General features: G+C 41.8%; 1 protein-coding gene across 2 annotated transcripts in view; it reads left to right on the top strand.

Annotated features, from left to right (window-relative positions):
• phactr1 (phosphatase and actin regulator 1) overlaps nucleotides 1–16,654 on the top strand; it is a 42,961-nt gene that overhangs the window by 12,514 nt on the left and 13,793 nt on the right. Inside the window, exon 1 of one of the 2 annotated variants that reach the window (XM_085775093.1) lies at nucleotides 9,387–9,812. The exons of the other annotated variant lie outside the window; for it this stretch is intronic. Within the exon in view, the coding sequence (XP_085631219.1) occupies nucleotides 9,434–9,812 (379 nt within the window). The 5' untranslated portion in view covers nucleotides 9,387–9,433. Of the gene's footprint in view, nucleotides 1–9,386; nucleotides 9,813–16,654 lie in introns of those variants that run through there. 2 annotated transcript variants of the gene reach the window in all.

The raw sequence follows: 16,654 nt of genomic DNA, 5'->3' as shown, positions 1-16,654 counted from the left end.
TTCAATATTTTAACTTTGAAAATTATTTTTTTAGATACATTTTTCAACTCAATTCAACTCAAACTTTATACATAGAGCACTTAAAAACTTAAAAGACCAAGAAGCAACGTTGGCCAAAGTCCTGTACAGGTCAGTAAAAACATACCATCATTAAAATAGAATAAAATGCAGGTGCAATAAAATACAAATGTACCATAAATGAACAGATAAAATACAAAGCAAAATTAGCAAAAAAAATGGAAAAACAAGAACTCATAAAAAACAAGACCAATGTTTTCAATATTTTAACTTTGAAAATTGTTTTCAGATACTTTCTTCAGCTCAGTTGAACTCAAACTTTATACATAGAGCACTTTAAATTTTAAAAGACCAAATACAAAGTTGGCCAAAGTCCTGTGCAAGTCAGTAAAAACATACCATCATTAAAATACAATAAAATGCATAAGTAAAGTGCAATAAAATACAAATGTGCCATAAATAAACAGATAAATTACAAATTAAAGACACATTTTTTGCACATCTTACAACATTTACGTGTATAGATTAAAAGATTAGAACAAGTGATAACAATTAATACTGAATAAATGATGAACAGATTAATCAATAACAGTAATGACAGTCACATTCAGTGAATCTACTGCAGAGTCTGTACTGTAGGTTTGTCTTTCAAGTTACACAAGTGATAATAATGATTGATCAGATATTTTGTGAACTTTATGTAAGTTTTAAAGTTTTAAACAGCATGTCCCTCAGAGCTTCAGCACATTAACCCAGTGCGGCGCTGGTGATAAGTGCAGCACTAGTGATTGTTCTCCTGTTTCCGAACACTTCGTACAAGTGGAGCAGCAGCAGCGGTGGTGGTGTGACAACAGCTCGGTCTGTCAGTTAAAGTCAGCAGCGTTTTTAGCCCGAAGCCACGGTTTAAAAGCAAGTTTGACCTGTTAACGGTGGGTCAGCGTCAGTCTGGGCAGCAGCCACAGTGCTGCTATTGATCATGGCGTTTTCATTTGGTAGTTAGTGCAGAGCTGTGGAGACCCAGACACATGACCTCGTCACCCCGATCGATGAGCAGTTTATTTAGCTTTTACTGATTTTTTCAGACTAGAAAAAACAAACCAGGAAGAGGAAGAGAGATTAGAAACCCATATGATTAAATGTGTGACATCAGGTGGTTTATCTTAACAAATGTTCCTTTTTTGTTTTGGTTTTTAAATTTGTTTATCTGACAGGGACAGAGCATATTAATGAACATTTCTTTAAATATGAAGATGTAGCCAAAAGGCCTGTTTCATCTCATCTGTTGTCTCTGTCTTACAAAGGCTCCCTAAAATGAAACAAAACAAAAAGCTGTGAGGAAAATGAAAAGAATACTGATCAATAGGCAACAATCAATGATAACACTGTTAAAATTGTCATACTATGGAGAAAAAAACTCCAATACGCTCTGGTGGACAAGTTGTGACCTGCACATTCACCACGCTATGAGATAATAATGTAACGTTACAAGACAGAGTTGTTTTAGAGGTAAATTCATTCAACACCGCTGATGCACGTTCCTGTTGGGGGCAGTTTTTCATCAAGCAGACTCTGCATTTCCCTCTAAAACAACTCTGTCTGGTAACGTTCTGTTATTATCTCATAGCGTGGTGAATGTGCAGGTCACAACTTGTCCACCAGAGCGTTTTGGAGTTGTTGGATTGTGTTTTTGATGAGTTTGATGAGGGAAACCAAGAAATCCCATGAGCCTCCGTAGCGTAGCTCTGATTATGGCAATGGGCCAATTTGCCAAAATGTTGAACTATCCCTTTAAAGGTGTTGACGTGCAAAGTTTGGTCTCTGAGACTTTACAGGCTGTTTGAGTTAATAAGAACCTTTAATTTTCACATAAATGTTATAATATAGCACTTTAAATCCATGGTCGCCTTTATTTGGTCGCCTGTCAATGACGTTGTATACTCTATTATCTTACACTAGTGTTGTGGTTTCTGTCAGAAGCTCATAATTTAGTTTTAGTCCATCAACACTTTGAATATGTAATTGAATGTTTGATGAAAGATTTTAGTCACTGGATGTCAGGATTTTAAGTTCTCAGAGAAAAGAGCAGACTAAACCTGGCTGCTTCGTGACGTCCTGTGTCCATCAGTGTGTGTTTTTACCTATTTCAATCCCCTGGTCCATTTGTAGTTGGGAGGAGGACACCTCTGTGGATAATCCGGCTGAATGTCTCATAAATTCATAAATTCATGAGAGAAACATTCAAAACAAAGGTCAGAAACCTGAGCTGCAGTAACATTTACTGTAAACACTGAAGTTCAACAACTCTGAGTTTGATTTTAACATCCCTCTAATGCTCGGGGAGTTGGTTAACAAGCTCTCCAAGTCGGTCTGTGAGTGACTGTGCGTGTGTGTGTGTGTGTGTGTGAGTGTGTCGGCTCCAGGCTGAAGTCTCATTAGAGTCGTCAGGCAGACTCTGCACCATGGAGATGTGAATCACCGCTCAGGCAGGTCAAGGTGAGATCGATTCAGCGGCGGCACGTGTGTGTGTGTGGATCTCCATCGCAGCACAAAGGAACAGACAGAGATATGAAGCTGTGTATACGAGGCCTGGCTGGGCGGAGGAGGAGGAGGAGGAGGAGGAGGAGGCTTTCTGCAGATGTGGCGGTGACTGACAGCTGGAGGGGGCGGAGTATAAGCGGTTCATGATAAAAAAAAAACACATTGCGTGGACACAGTAAAATAGATGCCGTTGGACAGGACGGTTTTTACGGCGAGACAGATTGCACGGAGCTCAGTGTCTCGCAAGATAGAAAATAATCTGACAGCTGTACGGTCCACAGGCCGTCTCTCTCACGGAGGGACACGCTGTCTCTGTCTCTGATGTGACAAGAACACCTGTGCTGCTCCTGTGTGTGCACAACATCCACATCCACAACGTGTCTGTCTGTTTCCAGCTGTAGCTACTTGTGTGTGTGTGTTTGGAGCGAGCGAGTGTGTGCTGGCATGTTGCAGAGGCCGAGAGCCGCTCCGCCTTGTCAGACACACTGAGGCATGAAGTCCATTACTGTCAGCAGCACATTGAGCTGTAACCTGCCAAAGCCTTTGTGCCCCACTGAGTCCCTCATCTGTGCAGGGTGAAGGAGGCTCGTGTGTGTGTGTGTGTGTGTGTGTGTGTGTGTGTGTGTGTGTGTGTGTGTGTGTGTGTGTGTGTGTGTGTGTCTGAGGCCTGGACCAAAACTCCCACTCGCCCACCCACCAGCCCCTCGTTGTGCTTCTGCTTCCTCTGATTCATTTTCTTTTTTTATCTGGATCCACACAGAGGGCAGACTGTGGACTGTGATGAGGCATCGCCGTAATAAAAGACCGGTTCAGAGGTTGTCTTTATTTAAAATACCGAGCCCCGTAGCTGAAAACACTGGTGTATTGATTTTATTTATTTTATTTTTTTCAGTCAGGTTGCAGGTAAACAAAGCAGGATGTTACCTCGGTGAAGGCTGCAGCATTTACCCCTCCTGTTGTCCTTCTGTTCACTTCTTCCATCCTTCCTTCTTTCCTTCCTTTCTCCCTTCCTTCTTTCCACAATCCTTTTTCCCTTGCTTCTTTCTTTCCTTCCTTCCTTCCTTCCTTCCTTCCCTTCGTCCTTACTTCTTCCTTCCTCTTTTGATCCAGTTGACCTGGTCTGTTCCCTACATACCTCCATCTTTCTTTCCTTTCCTTTCCTTTCCTTTCCTTTCCTTTCCTTTCCTTTCCTTTCCTTTCCTTTCCTTTCCTTCCCTCATTTTCTCTTCCTTCTTTCCACAATCCATTTTGCCTCCCTCCCTTCCATCCCTTCGTCCTTACTTCTTCCTTCTTTTTTGACCCAATCTTTTCCCTCCCTCCATCTATCTTTCCTTCCTTTTTCCCTTCCTTCTTTCCTTCTTTCCTCCCATCATTCCCTTTGTCTGTCCTTCCTTCCTTCCTTCCTTCCTTCCTTCCTTCCTTCCTTCCTTCCTTCCTTCCTTCCTTCCTTCCCTTCGTCCTTCCTACCTTCCTTCCTTCTTTCTTTCCCTTCGTCCTTCCTACCGTCTATCCCTTCATCCTTCCTTCTTTCCCTTTGTCCTTCTTTCCTTCCTAACTTCCCTCCTTCCTTCCTTGACCCAGGAGGACAGCAGTTAAATAAAACCGGATCTTGCACCACTTTATTTTTTAAACGAGCTCTGAGCGATAAGTAAATCTTCCATAGACTGTGAGTATGTGACACGTTGCTGCTTCATGAGGCACGAGAGGAAATCGCTCTGGTGTGTTGAACCATATTGTGAGCTGCGTGTTAATGGATGGAGAATAAACCCACTGTGGTTTGGTTTGGTAGGTTCAGTCTGGCACTGCAGTGACAGCACCATCTGTGTGTTCAGGAGAGGCCGTCTCCATAGTCATCAGCTCCTTTGTTTAAAAGGCTTCACTTCAGGTTACTTCAGGTTTCATCATGTGAGGTCGGTGTGTTACTACCTGCAGCAGATTCCAGATCAGTGTGTTTTAAAAGAGTTACACGTCGTCCCTTTCCTTCTCCCTCTCTTTGTTTTAAGCTCTTTCTGATTCACTCAGCTCTGTCAGCTCACAGCAGGAAGCTCTTTCTCAGTTCTTAGTTTTTTTTTCTTTCTTTCTTTTTTTTTTTAAATGGAAACAGGCAATAACATACACAATGTATAAACTGACAATACACTGACCACAAACAGACAAACAGAAAACAAAGGACAGAACAAACCTGACGACATAAAACAGGACAGGAAAGTAAAAAAAAAAAGAAAGACAAAAAAAAAGGGGATGTGAAACTACTAAAATAAAATTAACAGTAACTACTTAATATACATTTACTCAAATGTAACTTTTTCCCATTTTTTGTTATGCATTTCCACCTTATCAGTTCTTAGTTTGCATGTTCTCCCGGTTCCTGCGCCGGTTCAGTTCTCTCCGCCGGGTTCTCCGGCTTCTTCCCTGCAGTCCAGTGACTAAAACTGGCACAGTTGGTTAATTGGCGACTCTAAATGTGTGAATACGAGCGTGTAAGTGTTGCTCGGCTCCGTGTGATAGATGGCTGACCTTTCCCAGGTTGTTGAGACAAAAGTGTGTGTCCACTGTCCAGTCAGTGCAGGTCTGAAGAGGGCAGCACTGAGCTGAGAGAGAGAGGTGCTTGTTGATAGTTTGTTAAAGTTCCGGTACGATAATCAATGAATGATTGTTTGATCATGTAGAAAATTGATAAGGGACATAGTGTGTGACAATTAACTATAGTTTATTGTGATTACTGTGATTCTGTAAGCCTTGAGTAGTGTGGTTAGACTTCATTTGAGAATTTGTGTTAAATACATTTATTTGATTATTAGTTGAGATTGTGATTTAATTAACATACTTAGTCATTTATTAATCTTGTGTATAGTTCTTCTTTGTGGTCTTTGTTGAAGGTTATCAAATGTAAACCTGAGAACTGTAAACTAATAAATACAGAAGAGAAGAAAGAAAAGGAATTGAGTTATCCTTATGGCAATCCATCCCAAAAAAACAAAAAACATACAGTACCTTGACACAGGTGTGTATCCCTGTGACCCTGTACTAAATGGACAATGGATGGATGGATGATTCACCTGCAGCTGTGGTGTAACACCGTGAAGTTTGTGCGTAGGAATACAGTCGCTCATGATGGAGAAAAGAGCTGATAACAAGGTGAAAATATTCTACATTTAAATGTTAAATGTTACAATGAAACTATTTTTACCTTGCAAGATCAGCGCCTCCGACCCGGTGTCCCAGATCTCGTCTGGCGAGAAACATGGACTGTTTTACGGCACTACAACACAAACACGCCCTGTAATCCGTAATCTCTCGCTAAAGGGATAGTTCAACATTTTTGGTGAATTTGTCAAAATGGTAAATGCAGAGACTGCTTGCCGAAAAACTGTCCCTGAAGGCAACGCGCATCAGCGGTTTTGCATGAATTTACCTCTAAAACAACTCTGTCTCGTAACGTTCTGTTATTATCTCATAGCGTGGTGAATGTGCAGGTCACAACTTGTCCACCAGAGCGTTTTGGAGTTGTTGGATTGTGTATTTGATGAGTTTGATGAGGGAAACCAAGAAATCCCATTAGCCTCCGTAGCGTAGCTCTGAGCAGCTCGCGGCTCTGCTCCACTGATCTAAAAATAGCTTGCACCGACAATTAAAGGTAACGAACCTACTGCTAAAACTCGCACCAGCACATCACCCCCGTCCTCTCCTAACCTATCCTAATCTACTGCATGTGACACACCTCACACAACCTGAACTAACCCTTTAACAACAAATTGTAGTTTTTTATATATGTATATATACAGTATATATACATATCATTATTTTTTTTACAGTTTCAGTTTGCTGTCACATTGAGGATTGAAATCTCATGAAGACGACACACAGCCTCTGAAAAAAACGCCTCTGGAGAAATGTTGAAGTTTGGAAGCCAGATATATTTACAACAGAACAGCAGTGTTACAAACACAAAGTGTGTGTGGGTGGTTCACCAGACTCAGGAAGTCTGATGCAAATAGATGCTGCAGGAGTGTAAATGTAGGATTCAGCACTTTTGTTTTGTTTTTTTGTTGGTTTTTTTCAGCTTAAAATAAAAGTATGGAGCCTGGGCCTCTACTGCTACTGCTGACACGCTGATGTTTAGGATAGATAATATTTCTCTGCCCACTCTCTTAGAGTGCTAACGTCTGCTAAAGGGGGACAAGTCTTTGTAATAGGTTTTTGTCCTTAAACAAAGTAAAATGTTGGCGCCATAGTGAAGGTCAGAGGTTCACCAGTGTTACCATGATTCATCCTTGTAGAACCATGAATATATTCACCACATCTCTCATCCCAGTTTGTAGATCATCTTGTAGTAATTACATGAGAAGACCAGTCTGCGTCTTCTCCACCTGCCAGTCCCTCCATCTTGTCCTCCAGTCACATGAGACTTTATTGTAAGTCTGGGCTTATGTGTGAGAGAGAGTGAGAGCATGGATTTATTGATCAGCGCTGCTCTGATCTGCTTCTCGTTAGAGGTAGCAGTGGTCACGGTGAGTCATCAGAATGAGATCAGATAAGATAAAGGAGAACAGACAGATCCGTCCTGGTTTGCTTTACCTTGTTCAGCTCAGAGAGTTTAACCATCGTCGTGTGTCACATCTCTGAGTTTATGAAGACGTCTTTGCTTGCAACTGAGATCTGGAGACCTGGAGGCCTGATACTCGACGCCTCGTTCCAGACGGAGCCTTGTTCTCTAAACTGTTCCCCTTTCATCCTGTCACACACCACCTTGTAGTTTGAATTTGAAAAGCCTCCATGAGTCATCATCAGTGTGCAGGAGGGAAAGGGAAAATGCAGCCGGGTGCTTTTGATCTCGGCGTTAAATAAGATGCATCAACGTCGTCAACACACAACAAATATGGTGCTGTGAGACAACGTGTATAGGACGAAGGAAGAATAACCTGCAGCACACGTCCAGTCGCCTGAAACACACTCCCTCTGAGTCGTTGTTTGGCCTCGCAGCTCGGGCCCAGGGCTGTAACAAGAGGCAGATAACAGTGAGGGGTGGCTGTGATTATAGTCTGCACCCTGCAGCTCAGAGTCTGTCACTGTTCTCAGTCTGACACCGATTAATTCAGCTCACACACACAGACACACATCTCTTGTGAGGGAGCTCCACCTGCTGGCGGAGGTGTGTAACTGCATGTTGTGTGACCCTCCATCGGCTTCTACACAGCACAACACAACCATCCCTCTCTATCTCCCTGTCTCTCTCTTGCCTTTTCCAGCTTCAGACTCTTTCCATATTTAGCCCAGTTTTTATCTTTTGAATCTCGTAGTTTCTTTTTTCTTGTCGTCTCTTATCTCGGCTCCACATGTCAGTGAGGACGCCACACGGCTGTCAGACTCACCATTGATTTTAAGATCCTTATAACCACTTTGTTCTATCACTTCTAACCACACATAAAGTCTGAGTACAATCCTCATCACATCCACCAAGAGGTGAAGGTTGCATTAGCCTTAATATCAAAGGGAGTTATTTTTTAACTCACTTCCTTTGTAAAATCTTATCTGTGTCATTGTTGCGCTTTCTAACTTTATTTTGAAAATAAATGTAGGGATTTTTTAGAATCAGAAAGCAGAATGTAGTAAAAATGTTCGATGCTGTTTTGTTGTTGAATTGTTGTTGAATAATAATGAATGTTGTTGTGATTCATTATTATTCATGTGCTTTTCATAAGAAGGACGAAAAAAGTAGGCAATATAAATTAAAAATAGGCAGTGTATGCTATTTGCATACACAGAGCTATAAGATAACATAACAGTTGAAACTAATACAGTACAGTTAGCTATATAAAACGTTAAAATAAATTGTGGTTATAATCAGTCATTATTAGGTCAGACAGAGAAACAAAGAGCAGCTGCGGATTTATTTCTGTGTTAAATCCCTGATCTTCAGTCTTAAACCGTGGATGTTTAAATCTCGTGTCCCTCTGACATTTAAATATTTTCTAAATTCTAAATCTCGCGGTGCTTCGATCTGATTGGCTGAAGCCGAGAGCCCAACACGCAGCGGAGAGCCGTGATTGGCTGAATGTGAGGAGGAGCCGCGATGTGTCAAGGTACCGTGAAACAGCGCGACGATGACCGGAAGTCGAATTCCCCTTCAAACTAAAAACCATTGACGTGCAATAAATAAATAAAAATAATTAAAACGTTGTATAAATATAGTTAATTATTATTCAGCTGATACATTTTTGTGGTTTCCAACCCAACATTTTGTGTTTATTGTAGCCTATTTAATGTGAGCTTTTGGGATGGTTCTTGCTCAAATTTATTATCCTACTGTAGGCTATTCTTAAAATTATCTTTGCCCATGAGAACAGTATAATTTAAGTTGAGGAAAAGTACATTTCTCGTCTTTTATATTCTATTTATATCTCAGGATGGACACATTTTAAATGGCACATAGGCTATATAGCCTACAGCTGTTATCTTCCTGTACTGTTGGACAGCTTCAAGTGTGTGCAGCAGAGTTGATCCAGATGTGGAAGCAGCATCTGGTGTGCATAGGCCAGAAAACAAGCCTGTGTGGGGCAGATCTTGGATTCATGATTTGCTATGGATTCACAACTTGCATTGATATTCAAATAGGCTAGTATTGTTGTGAGAAGGACACCATAGTAAACAAAACAAAAGAATCAAGAAATAGCATTTATGATCAGACAACAGTTTGTTTTTCCGCATGCTGCAAGTTCAGTGAGCTTTTATTTTGTAAGTTGTGACCGGAAACGCGCGCTTTTATTATGGCAGCTTCATCAGTAGTGGTCCGAGGCTGCAAACCGTTTGAAAACCCCCTCTACCGGAGCAGAGGGCGAGGAGAGGAGAGGGTCCAGCCCTGCAGACCAGCTCTAACATGGCGGGCCGCGGAGGAGGAGGAGAGGTGATGTGTTCATGGTACGAGCCTGGGTTCGGGTTCGGGTCTTGGACTGGGTCTGGGTCTGGATCCGGGTCTGGGTCTGCTGCAGCCGACCCCATATCTCTAGTGGTGGCCGCGTCCGAGGAGCGCAAACCGAGGAAGAGGAGGAGAGCCTTCTGCCTGTCCAGGATCAAGTCCCGCAGCGGCTCTGGCTCCGGGGATAAGCAGCAGCAGCAGCAGCGGCGGCCGCAGCAGCAGCAGCAGCAGCATCAACCCGCCGCCAACAACAACAACATGCCGTTCATGATCCACTGCCAGATCGGCAAGGAGATCAAACACATCTGCAGCAACTGCCGAGGAGCGGAGCCGCTGGACGGTGAGAAGACACGGTTCACTTCACTACAGTAGCAGCAGGAGGAGGATGAAGGAGGAGGATGAAGAGGAGGAGGTTTTACTCCTCTGGCTGTAGTAGCCTAAATGATTTCTGTCAGCCGGCGGTGGCCGCTCCCTGCCTGCCGGGGGATGTGCGCTCCTGCGCCGGGAGCAGCGCGCACATCCACAACCTCCTTTATGCTCCTAATTATTAAAAAAACAAACAAAAAAAACATGTTTACACATTTAGAGCCTTTAAAGCAGCTGCTGGTGTAATGTGTCCATCCTCTGTGTGTGTGATGTAAGTGGAGTTGCGTGATTTTCACATCCAGTTTGCAGCTAAGTGGGTCAGTTTTATTCCCCCCTCCCTGTTTTGACTTGACTGGTTCCTCGGTTTTGCTTCTGGAAACACTGAGCGGTGCTTTTCTTTTCACTGTGTTTCCCCTTTCATATAAAAAGCAGGTCTCAGTTTTTTTTTTTTATTTAATGATCTGGTTGATTTAATTCCTAAAACAGTTCCCTACTCTCCAATCCCACAGACCATGTGGAAAATCACTTATTAATTATTATTTCCATTTCATGCAGCTTTATAGCTACACTTAAAATTCTCCACGTTTTGCTACTGGTTTCTTCACTCATTCAAATTATTAGTGCAAAAATATGTCTAACACTAAAGATAATCTGACCCAGCTGCATTAATTATCAACACAGACTGACCACCATGTTTCACCAGCAGCAGCAATAAGTGGATGCTCATTGCTCACACATAAATGCACCCAGATGTAAATGATGTTGAAATGGGCGAAATCTGCAGGATGATGACTCTTCAGTTTTGGCCCTTTCAGTTACGTAAATGTTTGACTGCAAGACTTAAACTATTTAATAACTCATCGTTTTGAATAACTTTATTATCAACCAAGATCTCAATCAGAGCTGCAGCTAAAGACAGTGATGACTAACTGTTCATTCGTCTCTGCCGTTTTAAAAATCAATCACTATCTGTTTAGTTTCCCCCTGAGAGTCACAGAGGGAGAAGCTGTGACGGAGCATGTGGAGGGTTAGTGCATGAAAAATGACTAAAAACACAGTATATTAATATCGATGCTGATCTATCAACTGACTGATCATTGTTTTGACTGACTGAGTGTCGCAGTCATCACACTCATCTCAGCACCTTGACTTAAGTAACATCAGACCGAGAGCAGTTATTTATCAACCTGCTGGTTTAATTTGAAAACCTCTCTCTCCAGGTTTCTTTCCTGTCCACAGATCAATACTGACACGGAGAGGAATGATTGATTATAATGATTATATAACACACTGCTTCCATAAGTCTCAGAGTGGGAGATTTGATTCTTATAAGCTATTCATAAAAGCTCATTTAGCGTTCAACCACCTGATATAAATGTCTGGTAACACTTTATAATAAATACACACTATTAGCATTAGTTAAGCTTTAAATACTGAATTCATTATTTATAACGCATGAATACTCATTAGTATTTAGTTGAAAACAGTTTAAAATGTTGTACTCATCATTGATAAGCACTAACTGTATTTATAAACTACATACTAATGAGTATTCATGCGTTATAAATGAAGAATTCAGTATTTATTCATGCTTAACTAATGCTTAATAGTGTGTACTTATTATAAAGTGTAACAAAATGTCTTGTTCAGAGCTGCAGTGATAAGTCAAATAATTGATTAATTGATTGACAGATAGATAGTTATATTTTTTCTTCATTTTTTTCCCCAAGAAAATGGGGAAAAAGTTGCACTTTAGGTCATTTTGTTGACGGTTAATCAAGACAATAATTGGCAGATTGATCAGTTTGGAAGGTAATCACTAGTTTTCATTCCTAGTTATGATTCTTTTATTGATTTTGTTGAATGAAAGAGCAGATAATGTGATGTGACACTGTTTGTTTTCTCTGACCAGTCTCCAGAGATGATCAGTTTACTGAGGTACGATGTTCACGTTCAAGAAGCTGAAACCAGATGATGTTTGACGTTTTCACTCGATAAACAATCTAAAACAAATCAATACTCAGAAGAGTTTTTCCATTAATTTCCTGTCGGCCGTTAATCTTCAGCGCTCATGTTGTGATTCTCTCAGTAATCTGCTGCTGCTGACTGTAAACACCGTCTCTCTAGTGTCACGGCTCAGGAAAAAACCCAGAGCATATCTGTGAACCGGACTCTATTGATCAGTTAAAGTTGATAAAACTATTAAAAACAACTGATCCAAGTCCAAGAACCAGGACCAGTGGCTTCTCAGAGCCAGATGCTTCACCGCTGCTGCTGTTGTTGTTCTGCTGCTGTGGAGTGAGTCACTGTTTTGAGGCTGTAGTCAGATAACAGACCTGGGGTCAGGCTGAAGGAATGTGGCCCTCCAGTGTGAGACTGAGCCCTCTGACTCACACTGCACTGCTGGGGGGGGTGGGGGGTCCGTCAACACCATCAGGGGCAAGACTCTTACATGTTGTTTTGACAGAGACACAGATGAACCGAGAGGGAAGAGAAGAGTCCTCCTCCTCTCCGGGTCCAGATCCGCTCAGGCTGCATGATTAAAGTGTTTACAGTCAGATGCATGTGTGACAGGAAGCAGTGAAGAAGAAGAAAAGTTGAAGTGAAATTTCAGTGAAAATATTAAAGGGATAGTTCAACATTTTGGCAAATTGGCCCATTGCCATAATCCCTGCCTATAGTCATAGCAGTAGGTTTGTTACCTTTAATTGTCGGTGCAAGCTGTTTTTAAAACGTCGGAGCAGAGCCGCGAGCTGCCCGGAGCTACACTACGGAGGCTCATGGGATTTCTTGGTTTCCCTCTCATCAAACTCATCAAATACACAATCCAACAACTCCAAAACGCTCTCATGGACAAGTTGTGACCTGCACATTAATCACACTATGAGATAATAACGGAACAAGGTAAATGCAGAGACTGCTTGCCGAAAAACTGTTCCTGACGGGAACGTGCATCAGTGGTTTTGCATGAATTTCCCTCTAAAACAACTCTGTCTCGTAACGTTCTGTTATTATCTCATAGCGTGGTGAATGTGCAGGTCACAACTTGTCCACCAGAGCGTTTTGGAGTTGTTGGATTGTGTATTTGATGAGTTTGATGAGGGAAACCAAGAAATGCCATGAGCCTCTGCGTAGCTCTGAGCAGCTTGTGGCTCTGCTCCGCCGTTCTAAAGATAGCTTGCACCGACAATTAAAGGTAACGAACTTACTCCTAAAACTATAGGGATTATGGCAATTGACCAATTTGCCAAAATGTTGAACTATCCCTTTAAGATAAAATCAGGAAGGTGGCGTTTGTGACCGCTTCGCTCTTATATCAGTCTCTCTCATTAGATAATGACATCGTTTTTCATTGTAGTTGGCAGAAGTGGAGCAAGTTCTGTTTAATTATTGATTAATCTGCTGATTATTTCCCCAATTAACGGAATTCAGTGATTGATTCATTCCTAGAAATCAGAGAAATGTCCAAGTTGTGCCAACTGGAAAGTGATTTAAAATCAATCAGATGTAAGTGACTGGAGGCAAAAGCAGCTGGATCAATTGAATGTTTTTTATTTTTTATTTTTGCATGAAAATGATTCAAAATCAATCAAAACTGATCAGTTAATGGAATCCGAGCTGGACTCAGTAACTTTCCCTCTGACTGGTTGAGGAGTAAACGTATAAAATGTTTTCAGGGTCAGTTCAGTCGTATTTGTACTGAAGTGTTTCTGCTCAGAGAAACTTTTCTTTCTCCTTTGCACAGATGTTTTTTCCTGAGCTCTGACCTTCACACCTGAGTGTTACTCTGGACATCGTCTCGGTCCGACTGTTGGCCACAGGGACGGTGGGGGTGGGGGTGGGGGTTTGGGGTGCGTTCAGGGCCACTGGGCCGTTGTTAAAAGTTGTTGTTGAAAGGTTTCTCTGCTGAGCTGTGACAGATCTGAACTGATAACCCTCCTGTAACCAGCTCTCCTCCTCCTCCTCCTCCTCCTCCTCCTCCTGCTGCTGCTGCTGGTTTCACTGGTTCCCGTCTCACTGTTAATTCCTTTTTTCTGCCGTCGACCTTCACAGGTTTAATTCTGGTCTGTTGGTTCTGGTCCAAATGAAAGAGTCTAAAATTAGATAGATTTTAATTTGGAGGTCAAGATCAGAAACTGGACGGACGATTCAAGGTCAGATTTCAGTACCTGCTGCTTGTTGGCCGTCACTCTGTAGTCAAGTGTTGTTGTTGTTCAGTTTGCAGGATGTTAAAAAATAAGCTTTACAGATTTCACTGAGTGTTGATGGAAGTTTAGATCAGGTGTAATTTCATTTCATTTCATTTTCCTTTATTTGTTCGAGAGGGACAGTGTACATTAATGAACATTTTAAAAGGATAAAATGTAAATGCACCCAATTATAGCCAATAGGCTAATTTCCGTTGGCAGTCCCCCTGCCGGATGGAGCATGGCAATGAGACCTATAATAAAGGTATACAAATTACATTAAGACAAATAGCACAATATCTACAACAGCAACATTACACTTTAACCCCCACCCCTCCCACCCATACGCACATATGCACAAACACTATCCAATCCACAACCAGTAGCCTACTCCCTTTACCCCTCAACCACACAGTAATGTATACATTCCCCATTCAGACAGGGGAATATTCATATCAACAACAAGAACAAGAAGTACATGTCAAATTACACTTAATTAATTAAGCCATGTACTACAGGGGATTCAGGGACTAAAGTGACGTCTAGTAGGTCTGGAGTCTGTAGTGCAGCTGTGTGGCCTTTTTTCTTTTTGGCTCATGTCTTACATCATCTTTGGTTTAACAAAAATATGTTTTTTATCTGTATGAGACCAAAAGCCGTTCATTTTTTTTTAAAAGTTTCATACAACTGCCAGAGTTTTCTAGAGATCAGGATGACATCAAACGTATCGTCTCTCAGCTCTGACTGAACGTGTGTTAACATCAGCAACACAAGGCTTTTTCAAAAGATCAAAAATCTGTCTTTTGCTGCATTTTCACCACTCAGTCCAACTTTGTTTTATTTATCATTTTCCCACACAGGTCAGTTCAGCTCCCAGTCGACTGATTTAAAGAAAAAGGACAAGAAAGCTGGCAGATAGAGATTTAAACCTCCTGTTGTCCTTCTGGGTCAAATTGACCCAATCTGTTCCCTTCCTCCATCCTTCCTTCTTTCCACAATCCTTTTTCCTTTCCTTCTTTGCTTCTTTCCTTCCTTCCTTCCCTTCGTCCTTACTTCTTCCTTCCTCTTTTGATCCAATTGACCTGATCTGTTCCCTCCCTCCCTCCATCTTTCTTTCCTTCCTTTTCCCTTCTTCCTTCCTTCTTCTTCCTTCCTTGAGCGAATCTGTTCCCTCCCTCCATCTTTCTCTCATTCCTTTTCCCATTCCTTCTTTCCACAATCCTTTTTCCATCCCTTCCTTCCTTTTTGACCCAGTTGACCCAATCTGTTACCTCCCTCCTTCTATCTTTCCTTCCTTTTTCCCTTCATTCTTTCCTCTCATCTTTCCCTTTGTCCTCCCTTCTATCCTTTTGTCCTTCCTTCCTTGACAGGAGGACGACAGGAGGGTTAATATAATAGATTTAACAGGCTATAATGATCTTAGCCAACAAGAATAAACAGATGTGACCCTGTTATCATTTATTTCACTCATCTGACTGAAACACACATTACAGTAAATATTGTACCAGACCTGCAGCGTCTCCATGTTGGTTTGTGACTGGTCACTGTTACTGAGGGAACTGAACCTTCAACGTTTCTGTCACATGAAAGTGAGCAGATCGGATCTGTCCAGTTGTGTCTGCTTTTCCTCTGTTTGTAAATGTGTGTGTGTGTGTGTGTTTGTTGCTGACACTGCTGCTTCCTGTGTTTCTCCCTCATCCATGGCCGCCGGCTGCTGCTGCTGCTGCTCCATGCTCTGGTTGTTGACTCTTCCTCCTACAGCAGGATGTTGTTGTTGTGTGTCTGTGTGTCTGTGTGTGTGTGTGTATGTGTGTGTGTGTGTGTGTGTGTGATGGGAAGAGTGTAAATTAAAAAGCATGCTGCTGCAGAGCGCGGCCTCCAGCAGCACCAGCACCTCCTCCCTCCCGGTGGGAACGACTCAGTCAGATGCAGAACGGAAAAACTGGAGGCGGGAAAGTCGTAGTAATAGTAAACACTTCATGTTTACGCTCGGTTGTTGTCTCTCTTGGTTGCATGTGTGCACGTCCTCCCTCTTCTTCCTCTTCTTCTTTGTTTCTGCTGGAGGAGCCTGAATCTCTCTCTCTCCGTGGTGAAGAACGATCTAAATGAGCTCTACCTGACTCGATTACGCGAAGCCCCCTGGGAGATCTTGTTCCCTGACATTTAAATCACAGACAGTCGTCTGTTTTCCTTAACTGTGGATTTAATAAACCTGCAGATCCTGCTCATGATGATAACATGATATCTCGAGCTTGAGTCGATTAAATGGGAATAGAAATAAATAAAAGCAAGTAAAACAAATGTATAGAGTAAGTGTGTCGTTAGCTTGGATGGAAAATAATGGCGACTGAGGAGACGCATCCGACTTCAAATGGAAACTGCTTCCATAATTTGAGCAGCGACTGCAAAGGCGATAAATAATAAATGTAATAAATCTTGAGCTTTTCTTCCTTGAGTAACTCATATTTATGTCAGTGCTGTGTTATATAAGCCACACATGTAACTATATAACATTTGAACTCAGAAAAACATCAGTGAAATTATAAATTACAGTATATAAAAAAAAGATGAAATCAACTTAAATCAGAGTGAATTTCAAGGCCTTTCATTAATATGGTGTAATTTATAT

This window comes from Trachurus japonicus, chromosome 4, assembly GCF_045865225.1.
Source record: "Trachurus japonicus isolate A0001 chromosome 4, Traja_1.0".
NCBI classification, from domain to species: Eukaryota; Metazoa; Chordata; class Actinopteri; order Carangiformes; family Carangidae; genus Trachurus; species Trachurus japonicus.
The sequence above is the reverse complement of the archived record's forward strand: the minus strand, read 5'-3'. Positions and strand labels throughout refer to the sequence as shown.